At 36.0% G+C, this 20270-nt stretch overlaps 6 protein-coding genes across 8 annotated transcripts; 3 read left to right on the top strand and 3 right to left on the bottom strand.

Moving 5' to 3' along the window:
• The first annotated feature begins 854 nt into the window (after nucleotides 1-854).
• Nucleotides 855-3287, top strand: LOC111779694 (AP-4 complex subunit sigma). Its single transcript, XM_023659811.1, has 4 exons — nucleotides 855-1075; nucleotides 2015-2101; nucleotides 2713-2781; nucleotides 2988-3287. Exons 1-4 carry the CDS (start codon nucleotides 935-937, stop codon nucleotides 3120-3122), a joined length of 432 nt encoding a protein of 143 aa, XP_023515579.1. The 5' UTR covers nucleotides 855-934; the 3' UTR covers nucleotides 3123-3287.
• An 896-nt stretch (nucleotides 3288-4183) lies between these two features.
• On the bottom strand, nucleotides 4184-6053 carry LOC111779729 (inositol oxygenase 2-like). Its single transcript, XM_023659850.1, has 9 exons — nucleotides 5920-6053; nucleotides 5396-5827; nucleotides 5252-5311; nucleotides 5099-5151; nucleotides 4893-5015; nucleotides 4729-4798; nucleotides 4573-4651; nucleotides 4410-4491; nucleotides 4184-4333 (listed from the first exon to the last, which is right to left on the bottom strand). Exons 1-9 carry the CDS (start codon nucleotides 5948-5950, stop codon nucleotides 4307-4309), a joined length of 957 nt encoding a protein of 318 aa, XP_023515618.1. The 5' UTR covers nucleotides 5951-6053; the 3' UTR covers nucleotides 4184-4306.
• Nucleotides 6054-7709: 1656 nt separating this feature from the next.
• On the top strand, nucleotides 7710-8562 carry LOC111780284 (40S ribosomal protein S30-like). Its single transcript, XM_023660642.1, has 3 exons — nucleotides 7710-7796; nucleotides 7946-8083; nucleotides 8331-8562. Exons 1-3 carry the CDS (start codon nucleotides 7793-7795, stop codon nucleotides 8375-8377), a joined length of 189 nt encoding a protein of 62 aa, XP_023516410.1. The 5' UTR covers nucleotides 7710-7792; the 3' UTR covers nucleotides 8378-8562.
• A 1632-nt stretch (nucleotides 8563-10194) lies between these two features.
• On the top strand, nucleotides 10195-13316 carry LOC111780436 (vacuolar protein sorting-associated protein 32 homolog 2-like). 2 transcript variants are annotated; one of them, XM_023660851.1, is made up of 8 exons: nucleotides 10195-10334; nucleotides 10465-10579; nucleotides 10702-10801; nucleotides 12025-12110; nucleotides 12217-12308; nucleotides 12460-12574; nucleotides 12665-12884; nucleotides 13036-13316. In XM_023660851.1, exons 2-7 carry the CDS (start codon nucleotides 10502-10504, stop codon nucleotides 12854-12856), a joined length of 663 nt encoding a protein of 220 aa, XP_023516619.1. In that variant the 5' UTR covers nucleotides 10195-10334; nucleotides 10465-10501; the 3' UTR covers nucleotides 12857-12884; nucleotides 13036-13316. The 2 variants fall into 2 exon arrangements, with proteins under 2 accessions (XP_023516619.1, XP_023516620.1); XM_023660852.1 differs by having other exon boundaries at nucleotides 10197-10334; nucleotides 10468-10579.
• A 114-nt stretch (nucleotides 13317-13430) lies between these two features.
• LOC111780437 (meiotic nuclear division protein 1 homolog) lies at nucleotides 13431-16087 on the bottom strand. 2 transcript variants are annotated; one of them, XM_023660853.1, is made up of 10 exons: nucleotides 15993-16087; nucleotides 15395-15475; nucleotides 15194-15310; nucleotides 14981-15019; nucleotides 14721-14828; nucleotides 14579-14641; nucleotides 14420-14471; nucleotides 14261-14305; nucleotides 14082-14161; nucleotides 13508-13870 (listed from the first exon to the last, which is right to left on the bottom strand). In XM_023660853.1, the coding sequence occupies exons 1-10, from the start codon at nucleotides 15993-15995 to the stop codon at nucleotides 13802-13804; spliced, it is 657 nt and encodes a 218-aa protein (XP_023516621.1). In that variant the 5' UTR covers nucleotides 15996-16087; the 3' UTR covers nucleotides 13508-13801. The 2 variants fall into 2 exon arrangements, with proteins under 2 accessions (XP_023516622.1, XP_023516621.1); XM_023660854.1 differs by lacking the exon at nucleotides 14981-15019 and having other exon boundaries at nucleotides 13431-13870.
• A 1517-nt stretch (nucleotides 16088-17604) lies between these two features.
• Nucleotides 17605-19220, bottom strand: LOC111780249 (zinc finger CCCH domain-containing protein 20-like). Its single transcript, XM_023660599.1, has one exon. The coding sequence runs from the start codon at nucleotides 19151-19153 to the stop codon at nucleotides 18008-18010; it is 1146 nt and encodes a 381-aa protein (XP_023516367.1). The 5' UTR covers nucleotides 19154-19220; the 3' UTR covers nucleotides 17605-18007.
• Between the last annotated feature and the right edge of the window lie 1050 nt (nucleotides 19221-20270).

Genomic DNA, 20270 nt, shown 5'->3' with positions numbered 1-20270 from the left:
GTTTTATTTCGACACTACAAACCAATGTCTGCATTTATGCGTTCTAAACTCAGCGTCTTAGTAATTTTAAATTTTGCTTGTGGAGTGATTCGAATTTCAAACATGTGTTCTTGTGTTGAGATGTTTCGTCACATTTTCATATTTATATTTGCCTTGTCGTGATTAATTCCTCGATTTCTAGTGTGATTTCGAGCGAGGATCATAGGCTTTGTTGATGTCGTTTCAAGCTTCATACTCTATCGAAGTGTGACTAGCCACTCTGCAAACTCATCCGCTCACACTTTGGCATATGCATACCTTTATATAGTCGTAATTATCTCACCCAAAATTTAAAAATAATATCAATTTTTGTTTAAGTTTTCAAATTTTTATAAAAATTAAGTAATAAAGCAAGAAATCTATAAATAAAAGTAATTTTTATGAACTTAATTTTAAAAAACATAAAACTATAAAGAAAATAGTTATTATAATAAAAGTACTGTTTTTTAAATTAAAAAAATGGTTACATTTTATACCTAAATATTTATTTATGTTGTAATTTACTTTAAATTTTAAATTTAAATTTTTAATTTTAAATATTAGATGTTTAATTAACCTATGATTCTATAGGTAAAAAAATATCTTATATCTTAGAAATATGTTATTATAGTAGTTATATATTTTAATGTATGTTGAACTTTAGAGACTATACTATTATAAAATTAGAAGTATAAATAAAAAATGGGGCAAATTGCAAAATCAATAAAGTTAAGGGTGCTTTTTGCAATTTTTGTTTGAAAATTATTTTGCCAGCCAGACCTTTTTTCTTTTTTTTTTTCTATATTTTGAAACTATTTTAAACACTTTTNCATTCCCGAGTTTTCTTCCTCGCGCGATCGATTTAGGCTTTTTGTTTTTCGTCTGCGCGAGTTTCATCGAGTTTGTGAAAGGCAAAATGGGGATCAGATTCATTCTGATGGTGAACAAGCAGGGCCAAACCCGCCTCGCTCAGTATTACGAAAATCTTACCCTCGAGGAACGTCGAGCTCTTGAGGGTGAAATCGTTCGCAAATGCCTCGCTCGTAACGAACAACAGGTAAGTTTGGATTCTCGTGCCTAGATCTCAATCCAATTCCTCTGAATTTCTCCTCTGTATCATGTGAATCGATGAATTGTTTTTGAATTTCTGTTGATCTGTAAATTGAATGCAAATTAGGGGAGAATCAGCTGTAGTTGGCCCTAGGTACATGTTGATTGTATTGTCCGTAAAAATTATCATTCATAGTGGTTTGTTTGCACATGCAGCATTTATCCAGTTTTCCTTACGCTAGTGATGATTTTACGCAAGTCTACGGTATTTTTCAGTTACTCTGATGAATAATAGGGAGTTTTATAAGCCAATAACCACCAAATACTTTGATGTCTAATCATCCATTTCTTACCCTGGAATAAAATTCACAACAGGAAGTAATGTTAAGGAAATAAATTGATAAAGGTTTTCCTGGTTACCCCTAACAACCAACCGACAATCCAATTCCTATGCTGTCCATTGGTTGGAGAGGAGAACGAAACACTCCATATAAGAGTGCGGAAACATCTACCTAGTGGAAGCATTTTAAAATCTTGAGGGAAAGCCCAGACAGGAAAGCTCAAAGTGGACAATATCTTAAAGATGTAGAGACCTCTCCCTAGGGAAGTTCGGAAGAGAAAACCCAAAAAAGACTATCTAGTGGTGGATTTGGGCTATTACACCATGTGTCTTAGGGCCATCTTAGTTATAAAGTGATAATCTATTCTGCTTCAATACCTGCTAAGGGGTATGCTGCTGCTCTTTCCTTGCTTTAGTTGAAAAGATTAATCGTGCACATCATTTAGGAATCTACATATGAATACTAGTGCTGTCCGTATATTTTCTTGGAATCCTAACATGTGTTCTGTTTTTTATCCTCTCCCCGAGAACCAATTTTAGTGCAATTATTGGTTCTTGATTGCATCTAGCACCTATATTTACTTATAATATTTTCTATGTGAACAGTGTTCCTTTGTCGAGCATCGCAACTATAAGATTGTATATAGGCGATATGCATCTCTATTTTTCCTGGTTGGAGTTGACAACGATGAAGTGAGTTAATTTCTACATTTTCTACTATTGATAATTAACTTATGCTCGCGTAGTTTCCTTTTGCCTGCAAATGATTAGTATACCATCTTGGAACTCGATATGCTTCGTAATGAAATAAGTTTATTGTGGCCCATTTTGTGGAATTTATCGGATATGCTTAACACACATTTCTATTATGCATGTGCTTATTTTCTATGAATATGTTAGACCCCCAGTTGTGGATACATACTCGAAGTTAGCTATAGTTGTATATGGATGTTAGCGGGATGTGTAGTACGGTAGTCCATCGTAGGTGTATGTCTGGCTGCTGTGTTTGGGAAGGGTTTATTAACAGCTTAGTATTCGGGTAGAAGGTAGGAAGTATTTTGTAATAAAACAGTGTTCTAGGAAGAGATTAACAACCCTCTCGAATAGGCTGGGTGTTCTGGCTATTTTGTATCGTTTTCCTACTCTTATTATCAATTCAAATAGTAAGGAAGTTGGATCCTTGCAGAATATCAATGAGAGAGCTTCTAGATGGCAGTATCAGAGAGCTTCTATGGCTCCTATATTTTCTTTTGATTCCTCTCTCAAACATTTCCTTTCCGTTTCTTGGTATTTCAATGTTGCAGAATGAACTCGCAATTTTGGAATTCATTCACCTGTTGGTTGAAACCATGGACCGCCATTTCGGGAATGTGGTAAGCCCTCGTGTTCGATCTGAGATTATGTCTTCCGAACTTCGTTTGCTTTTTCGTTTCTTTTGGGAGTTTATATCCTTGATGAGTTTCCTTTTCATCTATCAACGAAAAAAAAAACTGTTTCTAGTTCAAAAGAAATCTGAGATTATGAGTTCTGAATGATGTTTCCTTCATGGATTTTACTGAATTGTCCGATTGACTTGCAGTGCGAGCTAGATATAATGTTTCATCTTGAGAAAGCACATTTCATGCTGGAAGAGATGGTGATGAATGGGTGTATTGTAGAAACAAGCAAGTCAAACATTTTATCCCCAATACAACTGATGGAGAAATCATCATGAAAAATCTACGAATTGTAATGTTTGGTGCAAAATCTTGGCTGTCCTTGTACTCCATTAAAGCTATCGACTTGATGTTAATGAATTTATTTGATTGTGCTCTGTTCAGCCACTTGGTAAAATGCATGTGATAGATCTCAACATCAATCCAAGCCAATTGAAGCTTAATCCATCAACTTTTAGAGTTTCCCAAATTGATTTTACAACTTTTAGGTTTTAGGCTGCTTGGTTAGTGATTTTATAATACAATTTTTAATACGAGGGTTTCAATCTTTGATAATATATTTATGAAATATCAGATTCGATTCTTCTTAAGTTGATGAGAATAGGTTTAGGCTCGACTAGATTTAGAAATTCGTTAGGACCTTTAAGAGCCTATTCTTCACGTTGCGAATTTTTGTTCATTTTTTCTGTTAATAACTTATTTTTGTTCATTTTTTTATTAGATTTTAGAAATTCGATGGGACATTTATTTATTGATAACTTTTTTTTTTCTTTTTTTCTGTTAATAACTTTAGTAATGATAACCAGCTTAGAATAATCACTCATATGAATAAAAATAATAATAATTCTATAATTTTTTGAATTTCACCATTGCTCTTTCTAATATTATAACTTAGATATTTAGAAAGTTGATTAATTAAATGACATCATTTATATATTTTATAACATTAAACAAGCTTTCATTTTCATCTTTAATCGTATTTCTACTCAAATTGTAATTTTATTCCTAATTTAAGAAACTTATAATTTAGTCTGTATCATTTAAAAAATTAAAATTTTATTCTTCATAAAATCTTATAAATAATTTTTTAATGAAGTTGACATTATAAACTAATCCACATTAAAATATAATACATCATTTAATAAATTAAGTGTGTCAAATATTGAATGAAATTAGTACATTATAACAATAATATTCTTAATTTTTTTAGATAATAATTAATTATAACTTACAAACTCTGTTACGGTCAAACACATGGGAGAACAAAAACAATTAAATTTTTAATTTGCTTTTGCAAGACGCAATTTTTTTCCATTACATTTAAGGAAAAAAAGAAAGAGAAAAAAAAAAGAAACTCATTTAATGTGGACAAATGAGATAATAATACAAGAAAAATGAAGCTTATTCATTCAAATGTGTCATCCGTCGCCGGCCGGCGATAGTCATCGTTAATTATATCTGGTCACCATCGGAGCTTTTCCGGGAAGTACTGCAAATCCCAATAATTTACACCATTTAATCCCCAAAATATTTGGAAAAAAAATAAAAAAAGTCACAGGATTTACCTTGTTAATTAGGGAAACATAATATGGTTTAACTTTTTCCACGTCAATAAGTTCTTTGCTCTTACTGTAGAGATCATACTTGCTGAAATTCCATAAATATATAATTAGTTCATAATCACTCCAATTATCTTGGATTAAAACAGTAATTTTTTTAAATAATTACTTGAATATATGGAGCCACTTCAAATTCTGGGCATCCTCCTCATTCATCAAGTGTTTGTAAGCTCCTGCTTTATGTAAGGCTGCAGGAAAATGAATTCATTTAGTTTCAATTCATCACCCAAAATTCAAATTTTAAGTTTGAATCTTATTTGCTTACGATAAAAAGAATGGTATCTGATTATGAACAACCCAGCCGAAGGTAAAGTGGAGCCATTTTCTTTAGCCACCTGCAAAATTTACATCAGACACCATTGTTAAACAAACAGAGCTTCGAAAATCAAAGCTTTACCAGAAAAGGAGCAAATGGAATGGAATTGGTACCAAATACATATAATCATCATGGCCCCATGATATCATAACATTGTCAAGTCCGCAGCCTTCGGTGTAAATTCCATTTTTGGTGTTATAAGCTGGATTCTCTGAATCAGGATTCTCCTTGAAATACTGAAATCAAAACCCAAATAAATTAGTTTTATTGTTCGTAATTTAATGGAAAGAAATCTCGAATTTACAGAATTATGAACTACCTTGTGATGAACAATGGAGCTGTCAAAAGCGCAGCCTAGAGGGTGTGTATCACCTGCAAGAACAAAACAGGGGAAGATGGATTTGAGTGTTGTGTTTGATTATTTGGGAAGAAAATGATAGAAAAATTATGGGGTTTTGTTGTTTGTTCTTACCCACAACAGCCCATTGAGGAAGCCCACCAAAGCTGGGAAGAAGAAGCACTTTTCCAAGATCTAAAAACAGAGCATTTCGTTACAGAGTGAAACAGAGAGAAACAGAGAGAAAACAGAGTCGAAGGGAATTTGATGATATAATACCATGGATGAGCGCAGTCAAATGCAGCCAATCTTCATCAGGATAATCCTTTCGAATGGCTTCAGCAGTCTGCAACAAATGCTGAATTTGGGGTTCATCCAAATCAGGATCGCTATCATCAACCACATCGTTCAGAAGCTCACAGCATTCCCAGATACTCATTTCCACTCGATCCATTTTCTTGTACGTTTCTCTCATCTTCTTCACGTAATCGTACGTTTGATGAATATGATTCTGTTTATAAAATTCCTCCACTCCCTTTTGCCTTTCACTTTCCGCTTCGTAATCTCTGAAAGAATGCCCGAACGCATTCATTTCCAGTGCTACAAATCCCTCCTCCGCCGCCGCCGCTGCCGTTTCATTTGGTACAACAAATCCACCGTCCAACACCAATTCATTCAGCTCTGTAATGCCAACCTTCTTCTCTTCCACTTCTGCAAATACAAGAACATTAAGAACCCTCAAGAATTCGCTGAAAATTCAAATGTTTATGAAAAGTAAATGGTGAAGAACAAGAAGATGTTACCAAAGCGAGGCTGCTCGATGAGGATCGTCATGTTCTTCACAAGAATCAAAGAATCCAAAAGAACGGAATATGAATAAGATTCGGTGTGAGGAGAATTGGTGGAGGGGGTTTCTTTATACTCACCAAGCTGTCCTTTCCATGACAATTTGAAACTTTTGGAGTCCTTAAATGTAAACAATTTTTTTTCTTTCTATTTTCTTTTGTCTTTATTTTCAAGATATTATTATTTTTTTAATTTATCTGGTGTCAAAATATAGTTAGATGATCGATCCGGCAGCACAAAGATAATGAGTACATCCTAAAAACCGTCTCGAAACAATCTTCACTCCAAGATCGTGGTTGATTCTCGACCACATTTACCGTAGGATTACGTATCCAAAATCTTGGTTTTATATTTTTTTACCATGGTTTAAAAAAAAAAAAAAGTTAAAAAAAAAGTTGTGAAATAATGAAATTGAGTAATTTTTGACATTTTTTATTTAAAAAAAACTGTAGGAATGTCCTGAACTGCAAAACAAGAAATTGAAAGGGAAAGGATGAGTCAGCAATACGTGGATACATATCGGATTAGCCTGGGAACAGTAACAGAAATCATACGCTTTGACGCGACATCTACTCATTGCTGAGTAATCTTGTTTGACCTTCTTCTTATAAAACTAGCTGCTGAGCTGTATTCTGCTAATTGGCCAGCTTTCCTAGCTGTTCGATTGACTACATTCGTGGAGCTTTCAATCGACGGCCTCGATTTTGCCACCTCATTTTTAATTATTTTTTATCAACTTGTTAAATGTCAACTTTCAAGGTAGATATTTATGTGCAAAAATACCAACCGACCTTATCTATGCCGAGTCCTTTTTTCTATCAATAAAAAAATAAATAATACTCGTAAATATTCATTCATCCTTTTATTTATTTTTTATTTAAATATCTGATTTATTGGTTGAAAAATAAATTAATAAAGATATTTCGTACAAGGAGATTTTCTCGAGGCCTCTATCTTTATCATATTTCGTGTATTATTATTTTATTTGTTTATGCATCGATTTATTTTATTTTATTAAAGTAAAAATATTAAATGAATTATTACATTTAAATTATATTTAAATCGAAAAAATTACCTTATTTATTATAAAAAGTGTAAATAATATTGTTTATTATTTGTATCACCTCTCTACACTCAAATTTATTTATTTATTATTATTATTATTTTAGCTTTTTAATTGAGTCTAAAGTGGAAAACCTACCCCAGGGGTATTTTCGTCTTTTTATTTTGTAAAGTCTAATGCTTTTAGCCCTTTTGAAGTTGGGCTATTTAAATTTAGGTATTTGTCAGGTTGATGAAGATGGACAGAGCCATCAAGTTAGGCCCAAGCCCAATCTGACTGCAAAACGTGGCCCATTACCATTTATAGGCCCAATTTCAATCTGACTGCAAAATGTGGCCCATTACCATTTATAGGCCCAATTTCAATCTGACTGCAAAACGTGGCCCATTACCATTTATAGGCCCAATCCAAATCTGACTGCAAATCGTGGCCCATCACCATTTATAGGCCCAATCCAAATCTTCCAAATCTGACTGCAAAACGTAGCCCATTACAATTTATAGGCCCAATCCAAATCTGACTGCAAAACGTGGCCCATTACAATTTATAGGCCCAATCCAAATCTGACTGCAAAACGTGGCCCATTATCATTTATAGGCCCAATTTAGTAGGCCCAAAGTCTAAAATGTATTGGTCCATTGGCTGGCCCTATTCTGATTGTCTATATAATCTCATCCGACCATAGCCCTAAGTCCTGATTGCAATCTCTTCTGCGGCTTGTCATCGGACGTTAAGCACCAGGAAGGTACCGAAGCAAGCAATCTGCCATGGGTAAGCGAAACCCTAACTTGTCATATGACGACTTTCGATCATTCAAAGTGTATTTGGTTTTTTTTTTTTGTTTTTTTCGTCTTGTGTTTATCGGTTCTTTCATCTGTATGAATTTGTTTGTGTATTGTGTTGGTTTAATCGATTTTCAGGTAAGGTTCACGGATCTCTGGCTCGTGCTGGGAAGGTGAGAGGTCAAACTCCGAAAGTAGCGAAGCAGGACAAGAAGACGAAACCCCGTGGGCGTGCACACAAGCGGATGCAATACAATCGCAGATTCGTCACTGCTGGTAAACAATCGTTGTTAAATTCATTTGTTTTTTCCAATGTGTTGGCGGTCTAGAATATCTGTAGGTTTTTATTGTGTCAATACTGTATCCAATCACTATTTTACGGATTATGGTAATTGTGTTATTTGTTAGATTACACTTAGCTCTGTATCAGGATCGTTATCTTGACCACATTGTTGTGATTTTCCTATTAGGATTTGAGAAGCATCATTCTAACGTATGATTTAAATTTGTTTGATCTTTATAGTGGTTGGCTTTGGAAAGAAGAGAGGACCCAACTCCTCTGAGAAGTAAGCAAACGGCGAAATCATGAGGAGATTTTCCGCTCGAGAGGCATGGTTTTGTGATTTATTAAGCTTTTTCCTCCTATTTCTCATAGATGTTTTAGTTTATTGAAGATTTTGACCGTGTTAAAGATACTTATTTCGACAATATATTAAAGAGTAAATGTGACCTGGACCTGAATTTTTGTTAGTCAATTATTTTCTCTCTCAATTTTCATATTTTCCGTTGCTAGTTTCAAGCTATATGTCGTTGCATGCCTAGAGTTCTCTTGATGACATTATTTGTCTTCATTTAAGCTACAAAAGGGTTTAATTTACCTAAGCTATTTCTTGTGCATTGTGTCATATTTGCATCAACTATATGGAGGGAGGCAGTTCCTGATGATTTGGGTGCTCCCCCAAATCTGGATTGAGTTTTTCTCATTAGGGCTTGAGGTAGAGGAATCTTCTACCCAAAGAAAGTATAAGGGTCCAATTGTTTACGATCTTTAGGTTACTCTTAGCAATTACAGATTGTATAAAAATCTTTGCTGCTATAGGTCCCGGAGTTGAACGTTTGTAATTCTAGGTTTTTGCTAGATTTTATATGTTCCATTCTGAAGACGCTCCTTCCTATAATATGATGCAAATTCTAGGTGTCGAATGGGGTTCCACTTTGACAGTTAAAAAAAGGTCAACTTTGACAGTTGCATCGATTCCAAATGTGGGATTGTGTAAAATCCCTAATATACATTTGTGAACTCTGAGATTTGCTCGCTAGGATTTCTAAACACAAAGGAGTATTAGATATCATCATTTTTCTCCTAAATTGCATGCAGAATGAGAGAGCTTTGGAATGAGTTCTTTGCAAATGGTGGAAGAGTAAAGTTGTAGTTTTACCTGATGAATGCTTCATCATGACAAGTTCCATTAGAAAAGATTAAACCTTTTCTGCTTGAAAGAGGAAGATTCTCTTGGTTCCCTTTTAGCTTCTTTCATAATTTTCTTAATTCGCAAATCTTTTTTAGTAAATTTATCTTTGGGTGATATTTTAAATTGCACAAGTGTGGATATATATTGCATAATTATACAAATGTGAACCTCCGTTCCTTCTATATGCTAAAATTTCAGGGCAGAATTTTCGTTCTGCATGCTTACACCATGCAGAGTATATTAATTTAAACCTTTACGTTTTAATTTATACATTAAAGTTTAATCTTTTTAATTTTAATTTACGTTTTTGTATCTAATATGTTTATTTTTAATTTTAAATGTATATTGGATGCAAAATTTAGTTTTTTTTTTTTTTTTNTGAAAGATGCCATAGAACCATCCCACAAAATTGTTTTTGGTAATGGAGTGTATTTAACCCAGTTTTTGTTCATATAACCATCTCACAAAATTTTAAGATAGTTTTGAAAATAAGGTATTAATTGGTTTAGATTTAAGGGTTTTAATGTCTTATTTTTAGATAAAAATATTAAAAGTTATTTATTTTCTGATTGAATTTTTTTTTTTAAAAAAAGTTTTTTTAACTGCCCAAATCATTTTTTATTTTTTATTTTTTGAAAATTTAAGGGTATTTTTATTTTTTAATTATTTCTAATGGTTACCAAACATTCTTTTTTAATCATTTTTTTGTTAATACTTCGAAAACCGAATCAACAAAAAAAACATCACAAACCAATGAAGACCTCAAATTTTCATTAAAAAGAAAAAAAGAAAAAAGAAAATAAAATTGAATGTAATTGTAATTTATAGAGTGTTTTGGTGGGACCCGAGGTTGATGACCAATCAACTGTGACCGACGTGGATTCCGTCGACGCTGTAAAGGGCTAAGAAACTTCCTCTCTCGCCCATCCCTCACTGAACCAACACGCCTAAGCAAACACCGAATCCAATTCACCTCTCAATCAGATCTGCCCTTCTTCTTTAATCTCCATTTCTCCACACCGGCAGCTCTTCGATTTCCGATCATCAATTCTCAGGTATATGCTCTTTCATCACTTTTCTTGGATCCAATTCACCATCTGTTTCAATCCCGATTCTGGTCTAATTTCACGAATTGACTTCTTCTCAGACGAGATATGACTGATTATTTTCTTGCTGTTGTTCCAGAGGTTCGGAGGTCGGTTCGACTCGCTGATAATCCACCATGTCTATGTTCAATAAGCTTTTTGGTAAACCTAAACAGGAGTCTAATGCTCTGGCGACGCTTGATAAATTAAACGAGGTATCATGGCGGGTTCACTATCTTTCTTCCTATCCGCCTCACCCATTTGTTCATTAGGGATTGCTGTCTTTTCGTATTACCACTCTTTTAGGCTAAAAGGGATTCTTGTATGCTCTTTTCAGACACTGGAAATGCTGGAGAAGAAGGAGAACGTGCTTCTGAAAAAGGCTGCCACAGAGGTTGAGAAGGCCAAAGATTATACCAGAGCAAAGAACAAGCGGGGTATGACTTACAAGAAATGCTAGCAGTTTATCATTGAGTGAAACATTTTGACATTAAGTACGCAAATTATTGAAGTATAATGATGCTAGTAAACTTGCTAACTTGTTGATAGTTAAGTTAAGAGTGGCATCGTAATGGAACACCTTAGGATTTAAAGTACTTTTTCTTCTCTTTTGTTAGGGGCGGGAATTGAGAGGGCTTTGGATGTTGTTTATCTATACTTGTTTTCTTTGGTGCATGTTCTGTTGTGTTGGACTTCTTTTGTTCAGTATCCACCCCTGTTGTCTTTTCCATCTTATGACCTTGTTCCATTGGAAATATTTTGAAAGTTAGATAGATGGTTCAGAATTTCCAGATGCCCTTATAGGTAGAAAGTACTAAAATATTTTGTTAATTTCCCAATTTCTGAAACTGTGGCTATCAAGTTGGGTGCTTCAAGCCCACTGCAAGCAGATATTGTCCTCTTTGTGTTTTTACTTTCGGGCTTCCCCTCCAGGTTTTTAAATCGTGTCTGCTAGGGAGAGGTTTCCACATCCTTATAAACGATGTTTCGTTTTCCTCCCCAGCCGATGTGGGATCTTACAATCCACCCTCTTCGGGCCCAACGTCCTTGCTGGCACACCGCCTTGTGTCTACCCCCTTTGGAGCTCAACCTCTTTGTTGGCACATCGCCCGATGTCTGGCTTTGATACCATTTGTAATAGCCCAAGCCCACCACTAGCAGATATTGTCCTCTTTGAGCTTTCCCATTCGGGCTTCCCCTCAAGGTAGTAAAATGCGTCTACTAGGGAGAGGTTTCCACACTCTTATGAAGGATGTTTCGTTCTCCTCCCCAACCGAGGTGTGATCTCATAGTCAGGTTGCTGTAAATGGTCATGCCTTGTTTTGGCCTTCCATGCTTTTATTTCAATTTTCAACTTTTTTGATAGTTGTGTTTGTCACTTATCCAAGTTGGGGATGTGTTTCATTTCCAATGTGGATGCAAGATAATCAGTTGTTTGTACTTTATTGATTTTGGGGTATCTGCGTTTTCTTTTTCACATCTCCCATCACAAATGTGTTGAATCCTGTCAACTTCTTATGTTTCAAGTGTTAATGTCTTGGACTAGTTTATGATAGGATCCGTACGTTTCTACCTTCGATTTTGGATCTTCCCACATTCAATTTGTAGTTGAAACAGTAGCTGGCAATGTGGCGTCAATGTTAACTATTTTATTTTATAGCTGCTATACAATGTTTGAAGAGGAAGAGACTATACGAACAACAGATAGAGCAGCTCGGCAACTTCCAATTGCGGATTCACGATCAGGTTATCTTTGATGTTATATCTGATATGAAACTAGTTAGACATATCCCACGTTTCCTCGTGCTGCTTGTTTATGTAACTTCGTGTGACATAAATATTCGTGTCGCAGATGATATTATTAGAAGGAGCAAAAGCCACAACCGAGACGGTAGATGCCTTGAGGACCGGTGCAGCTGCAATGAAAGCAATGCAGAAAGCAACGTGAGTACCACATTGTTTCAGTCTACTTTCATGATTTGAGTCTGTTCACATTTTTCAATTCTCTTTCCATTATCTTCTATGAAAGTGCAGTGTAAGGCTTTTAGATGATCAGGTTGATGATGATGGAGCTTGAAATATTCTCGTTTTGCAGGAACATCGATGATGTGGATAAAACAATGGATGAGATCAATGAACAAACTGAGAACATGAAACAGATCCAAGAAGCACTATCAAATCCAATTGGTGCTGCAGCCGATTTTGATGAGGTTTTTGTTCACATTCAGTTTGTCTTCTCATTTGTTCCTGCAATTTTATGAAGCGCTCATCTACTAAACACATCTTTGTTGTACGCACAGGATGAACTGGAAGCTGAACTTGAAGAGCTAGAAGGTGCTGAGTTGGAAGAGCAACTCCTTCAACCTGCAACAACTGCTCCTGTTGCTTCAATTCCTGTCCCTGCTGGCCGACAAACCGCTCGACCTGCTCCTCAGAAACGAACTGCCGAGGAAGATGAGCTGGCAGCTCTGCAAGCTGAGATGGCACTTTGATTTAATATCCGTTATGGTTTTGAAGCAGGTTCTTGGGTTAATCTTGTGTTGAATTCTTTCCCTTTGTTAGCGTTGAAGGCCTTCTAGAATGTGCTGTATATTGATCTGATGATATATACCCAAGTTTGCATCTGGGGCTCAAGCTGCCATGGCTAAGATGTTTGTATGGAATTTTGCAGGTGGCACTGCCTGATGGTATATCCAAAAGAGAGGCGATGTGAAGAATTGGGTCGAGGTTGTACCGAAGATTTGAACATTTTTTGCTAAGATCAGCAAAGCTTGATGAACAGGTTTCTTTGTGATAATACCAAATAATAATGCAGATTGAATTTAGGCCGTATATACTCTGTAAATGAATATAACATTATTGTGGTTAGTATTATGGGTAAGTGTCTCAATTTCACAGATGCCATGTGTAAGTTTAAGTTGCTTATTTGAAAATCTTTGGTGTTGAGTTTGAGTTGGTTAATTCTTGAATTTTCTAACACAAAATTCAAAATTTTAAACTTTAATTAGATACAAATAGATCGACTTTAAGTAGTCCAACTTCAAATCTTATGAACTAAACTAAACCTATAATTAAATCAGTTTTTTACTTCGAATTTCACAGGAGTTCTATAAACTCTGCTGCTGCATAAGAACACATTCCAATGCCTAAAAATGTTTATTGATCACATGCTTATAGCGCCTAAGACAGATTACAGATTCATGAGCCATGAACGCAACATAACGTCGCAAACATCTCGGTGTTCTGGAAACGGACCTAAATTTAATCTAAGAATTGACATGTTTCTTATTTACCACGTATAACTAACGAACAGTGCTCTATATATATATGGGGTGAATTTCAGTCAAACTGTAGCCCATGATCTATGTGATACTGTTGCATCGGAATCATTGAGACATAAAACATGCGGTTAAATCAGCTTGAAGCTTCTGCCCACTTTAATCGACAACTGAGCTCAGAGGAGCTGGTGACAACTCCAAATAATCAAAATCATCCGTGATGCCAACCTGCGTTTACACACAGCCAATAGCTCAGAATTTTTAACTAGAGATATTGAGACCCATTTTCTTGGGACGTATAGGTTTGTTTCTTATCTTTCCAAAACTGTGAAAAGCAACGTTACGAAAAGTTGAAGATGAGGAATTTGACGTGCGTGCTATATTTGAGCACATCTCTAGTTCTTGCAGAGGGCAATTTTACCAAAGAAGTGCGGTTTACCTCTTTATACAGGTTCTCTAGTTGTTCTTTGGCCTGTGGAAAGTTGTTTGAACACCATTGTCGCAAAGTGAAAATGTTGTCTGCGTGTTAATAAATAGAGTTTTGAAAGAAATTTCAAATGGGCACGAGAGAAAAAAGACATAGAAAACTAGTTGGCAGCTTATGGTCAGAATGCATACCTGTCCATCGGTTGGCTGCAGCATGAGCATCTTCAATTGCATTTTCTGTCCCATAAGATGTTCATGTTTAGCACACAGCGATATCAAGAAAGAATTAAACAGCTGAAACCCATTTTCTATAGTAAAAATCTAAAAAATGGTAAAAAACAGAAACTCAACTCATTGCTTCAAAGGCTGCTGGATCATTATCTGCATATTGTACCATCTCATCCTGGGAATGACTAGATTGTCAAAGAAGCGTGAAAACTAAAAGATCATCGTGATCGATTTCTCTTTTTCCAATAAAAAGGAGAAAGAAATCCAGAATACAAGCAAAACCTTTAGCTCTTTATGCTTCAGTTCAATGGCTTTTAATTGAGCTAGGGCTTCCTCTCGTTCTTCCTGGCATGAAGAAAGCATTCATGATAGAAGGGCAAATATTTTTCATAAATTACCTTTTGCTTAAAATATAATCACTCACAGATTCCTCTCTTCCCTTCTTTAATGCATTACTCTGCTCAGTAAGTTCTTCCAGTCTATTCTTACTGGTTTGGAGATCAGATTCAAGTTTACGATACACATTCCGCAGCTGGTACGAAGAGGGACATGAGATATTTTGGAGGTACAAATTCAATCAAATATTCAGATGATTTAATATTTAGAGCGAGCTTGGACACATCATAAATATAAAGCCTTTGAAGTGAGTTAGACAAATCATGATACAAAGGATATAAACTTCACCTGATTACCAGCACAGCTTGGTAGACTCCAAAAATAGACCTGAAGTTTACAACCATACATAAATACATAGCAAATTGAAAAAACAGATTCATAATGCACGAGAGACAATCATGTCCGAAGGCTATGACCCATACGCAAAGAATAAGTCATGGTGCAAATAGGATAAACACAATAATGGATGACTGGAAGTTTCATCTCAAAAATTATACTCACTGAAGTTCCAATCTTCTCTTTTGAAACCAGGTCATCGTCCACTAAACTTTGCACAACGTCTTTCACTGACTGAGAAATCACACCTTTCCTGGGACCCAATTTTTCAAGCTCCTTAAGCTGAAACGAGAAAAAGGAAGGAAGCTTCTTATTGTAAATAATGAAGAAAAAGGAATAGAAGTATAGAAGTACAAGTATGCTCACAAGGAAAAAGTCTTGAGAATCGTAAAAGATCTGAAGCATCTTCTCGCGCTTCTCTTCCAGAGAAAGGCCTCTTTTCTTAGACTGTTTCTCAAATTAAATTTCAAGAAATGCATAAACGTTAGACCACAAACCTGATATCTAGAATCGATATTTTGTCAAAATCATAAAGGAAACTGAGTAAACCGTATTAAAACCAGGAAATCCCTAAATTTGAATTCTACTTCATAGCGAAGGATTCCTTCAGCAAAATGCTCGTTAAACTAAATATCCTAAACTGAGAATCGTCAACGATCAAAATCGCTCCAACTCTAATCTTCCACATCAAGATAGGATGTAAAGAAAATTCAGCCCGTCAAACACAAAAGAAAGGAACAACCACACTCGAGGTCCCGATAGAAATCTTTTCGCGCATTCTGAGCGTAAATCAAGCGCGACGGAAGATTTTCATTTCATCGAATTTTAGATTACATAGAAAAGCAAAAGTATTCTACACGATCGGATGATGAAACAAGTATGGCTACGATTGTAACAAATGAACTTGATGAATTGACAGAAAAATAAAATTAGTAAATTAGGGTTTTAGGAGAGAAAACCTTACCATGGATCCTCTGAGCTTAAGAGTGTCGGAGAAGGCTCCAGAGAAATGCGGGAAGGGTGAAGCCGTTTCGCAAGGCGGGAAAGTTTTTATTCCTTCGCTCCATCCGGTTCTTAAAAATATCTTACTTATATTACAAACTTCTTTTTTATCGTTTAATTTTTATATTAAATTAAATTAAATTAAATTAAATTAAATTTAGTATGTGTATAATACATTTTTAATATATTATAATTAAAAAAATTCAAAATTTTTAAAAATTAAATGAAAGGTTAAAGAAGAAAGTAATTTAATCTTTTTAAAAAAATTAATTAATCTTTTTAATTAAAATTTTTCTGATCACCGCCAACAATAATATGAGAAATTTTAATGTTTAAATTGTCATTTTTTATGTTCGTATTTTTTTTGTTCATGTGTTATTGGTCAGCTAATCTCGAGAATGATCATGGATTTATAATCAAGGAATATTATAATTAAGGAATACTATCTCCATTAGCATGGAGTGAATTTATGCAAGTCACCTAGCCATTAGCCACGAGAATTTATGCTCTCCTCAAAGTAATTACAGAGGGTCGTGTTCATCTTCTAACGAATTGAAATCCTTTAAAATATAAATAAAATTTTAAATGTCATAATTCTCGAAGAAGTATACAAGACTTTAAACATCATTAATGTTATTGTGGAGAAAAAATAGGGAACTTTTTGAAGCAGTTCAAAAGAGAGATGGAAAATGACCGTTTTGACCTTATAGTCAAATTTTAGAAAAATAAAAAGGGAATACTCTCTCTCTCTCTCTCTCTCCTTTGACCAAGTCTTCAATTTGTAAGATAGTGTGTCAAAGTTCAAAAGGGGTGGGTCTGTTTGAGTTGTGACATTGTGATTTGTAAGATAGCTAAGTATGTTGGTTTCTGAAACGAATGGGAACAAACATTTTTGGTAATTGAAAATTACATACTGCTCTCCAATCACCCTACAACATCTCCATATTTCTTCCTCACTATTTTGACTTTCGAGGTCGCAACGAAAAAAGCGTCCCGAAGCAGTGCAATGTGAGACATCAATTAGAGAGACATGAGTGTTAGCGTCTCTCAAGTGCAACGTTGTCTTGCCTAATGCTGGCCCCGAGTGGATAGTGAGATCCCTCGAGTGCCAACATCACTGAACCCGCACTGAACCCTGAAAGAGAATGAATTGTGAAATGCCCACATCCCCTTGAAATTGACAAAAGTGATAGATCGGAGGCCAAACCCCTTCAGGGGTCGATCTCGGATCCCTTTCGAGACGAGCCTGAACGAAATGAGGCTAACCTACTGATGCTACAACTTCTTTATACACATACCAAAAAAGAGTAGCGAATTCAAAAGGCAAGCTAAGTCCTTACAACAATTCAAGAATTAAATTCTAAACTTGCCTCCTTAGAAGATACGTTGTGCACAAGTTTAAACCAAACCCATTAAAATAATATCACTTCCCTGTTCCCTCCATCCCTCGAAGGGAACTTCAATTTTCAATTCCCCCAATCCCACGCAGCTTACTTGTTCATAATCCTATATCCCCAAAAGAACCAGAGCCAATCAAGATACCTTTAAATTCTGGGTTTACAGAAACCAGGATCGGATAGAAACGACCCAAATTCATCCACATAATTGCATTAAGAACATTAACTTGCAATATAATCACAAATGATCAGAGAGGCCATGATCCTACGGATCATCCAGTAACCATACCTATACATTAAGTCAAGACGGATTTCTGTTCTTCTCCATCAAAATATAGTTTCTAAATTCTTTCAACCCACCTCAAAACCTAAAAAACAGAGCAATATATACACATATTTAAGCCTTACATGCGTAAAAATTAAATCCTATACTCCTCCAGTTTCAGCTGGGCTGCCTCCCATTCTGTATTTACATATGAACCAAAAGGCTTGGCTTAGGCTAATTTGTTCTTCAAATCAGAATTGAATTGTGATTAAGAGAATAACCCGATTGTACCAACCAAAAGTTTGATTTCCATACTCACTTCAGCAGCTCTGATACCCATCCAACGTCTGGTGTGCAAGCTGAAGAGCTTGAATCCACCAGGTCCAGAGAATTTTCCTTGCTCAGCTTCTCTAGCATCTTCGCCCTCAGCTCCCTTCCTGATTCCACTCGCTCCATAGCTGGTTCCTCCTGCAATCCATGGTCCGAGAAGTCGAGCAGCCCAACTCCAGGAGCAGTTGGAGCCCGAGTTGGTGTTGTTGGAAGGCTACAGAATCCATGGCAGATTCGAGACGGATAACCAGGGGATCCAATCTGAACATTCCAGGAAGATGGTAGTGACTTGACCTTGCTCAGATGCAAGTTCCGGAGAGATGCGACCATTTCATTAATGGAGCTCGAGCCAAGAGATCGGCCGAGGGATCGAGTCATGGGAGATAACGGTGGGGAGTCTACTGGAGTCGCCGACGGTGATACAGACACCGGAGAAGACAGAAACGGCAGCGATTTGGCACAGGATCCATCCAAACACTGCCGTACAGGAGATTCATCGAACGGCTCGGGGGAGTACGCGCTTCTCGGGCTCTGCTGAGGCAAAACCCTAAGTTGTTCAGGAGTGTGGGCGAAGAAACAGACCCTCCGTCGACAGTTCGTCCCGTCCTTGCACGGCTGCGTCCTGTAACGAGCAGGATGGAGCCAACACTCGAATACACCATGAGCAAACTCACACGAATCCCCTTTTTTACAGCTACCTTTACGAAAGTCGGGACAAGCCGTACCAGAGTAATGATACTTCCTCGGATCTCTCCGGCGAGCCTTCTCACCTGGATGTGCAAACGGACACTCCGTCCAATCATGAGACCGTCCTCGCGTGCACTTCCTCACCTTAAACTCAAAAATCCGGAAATTATCGCACGAGTACGCATCCACCGGAACGTCCGATTCCCGCCCGGATAATTCCGAATCCGATTCAATCTCCGACTCGTTCGTATATCGCTGGAGAGCCGCTAGAGCTTCCTTCAGATAATAGGAAGAGTAATCGCCACCATTGCCATTTCCATCAGAACTCACCGAGATTCCGCTCAGAGGATAAGGAAACCGCGTCTCGCTTGCAGGCTCCTCCGGTATCGTCAAAGGAGTGATGTGAACCACCGGACCAGGGCGGTGGCGTTCACCGATAATCATATCGTCAGCCGGAAAAACACGATAGTGGGTTGCAGTTGCAGTATCAGACAACGCCCTCCCTTGTCTAATCCACCGCCATACCCATGGCGTTTATAAACTACTTGGAGACCAAGCCATCCACCAGAGTTAGGTTAAAGAAACCATGGTTAAGTTAAACAACTCAACATGGTTCCATTTTTACGACTCCGTTAAAAAAAAAAAAAAAAAACGGAGACGGGGATTCTCTGGTTGCCTCCGGTAGTTACCGCGGTTCTAGAGAGTTCCACGACGCAGATATTCGAAGATCACAGTAACCTCAAGCTCCACGTGGCAAAATCTTACGGTCGGTGTTGTTCATCGGACGCTCACCGCAGTCTTAATAAATTTGCATTTCATATAATTAATAACACCATTAATATCCCCACTTACATAACCATACAAAATTAAATACAGCTGACACCGGAACTTAATCTAATAATAATAAAAATAATAATAATAAACCAAAAAAAAAAAAAGTTAAAAATATTTAATTATGGTAGATATTTATATATATATATATATATATATATATATATATATATACAGAATTAAAGAAAAAAAAAATAAAAAAAGAAAAAAAGAAAAGGAAGAAGAGAAGGGGGAAAGTGACAAAAGGTGGGAGAGAGTGAGCATAAAGAAAGGCAGGAGGAAGAGATGTCGGTAGTGATGGAGCAGGGACACTTGGCGGCCTCAAAGGAGGGGTGGGTGCCCTTTATTGCGGCACGTAACCCCTTTTTCCCATGCCTACGCCTGCCCTTTTCTCACTGCTTCCACTGCATTCTACACCCCACCCTCCTTATATCAATTTATTACTCTTTTTTTTTTTTTTTTTAATTACAATTTTACTTTTTTATTTCAATATTTATGTTTTATTAATAAAATTCTCATAATTAAACTATAATCTAAATTTATAATTTAATTATAAATTATTAGTTCATTCATTAAGTATGTTTAAATCTATTAAAAAAAGTAAAAAAAATAAAAATTTATGTACTAATCCAAATTATCAAATTCTATCCAATTTTAATTATTAATATAATATATATTATGAATAAGTATAATTTTTTTAATAATAAAAAAATAACTCAATAATTTAATT

The sequence above is a fragment of the Cucurbita pepo genome, chromosome LG18 (assembly GCF_002806865.2).
Source record: "Cucurbita pepo subsp. pepo cultivar mu-cu-16 chromosome LG18, ASM280686v2, whole genome shotgun sequence".
NCBI classification, from domain to species: Eukaryota; Viridiplantae; Streptophyta; class Magnoliopsida; order Cucurbitales; family Cucurbitaceae; genus Cucurbita; species Cucurbita pepo.
This window is presented reverse-complemented; position numbering and strand designations above follow the sequence as displayed.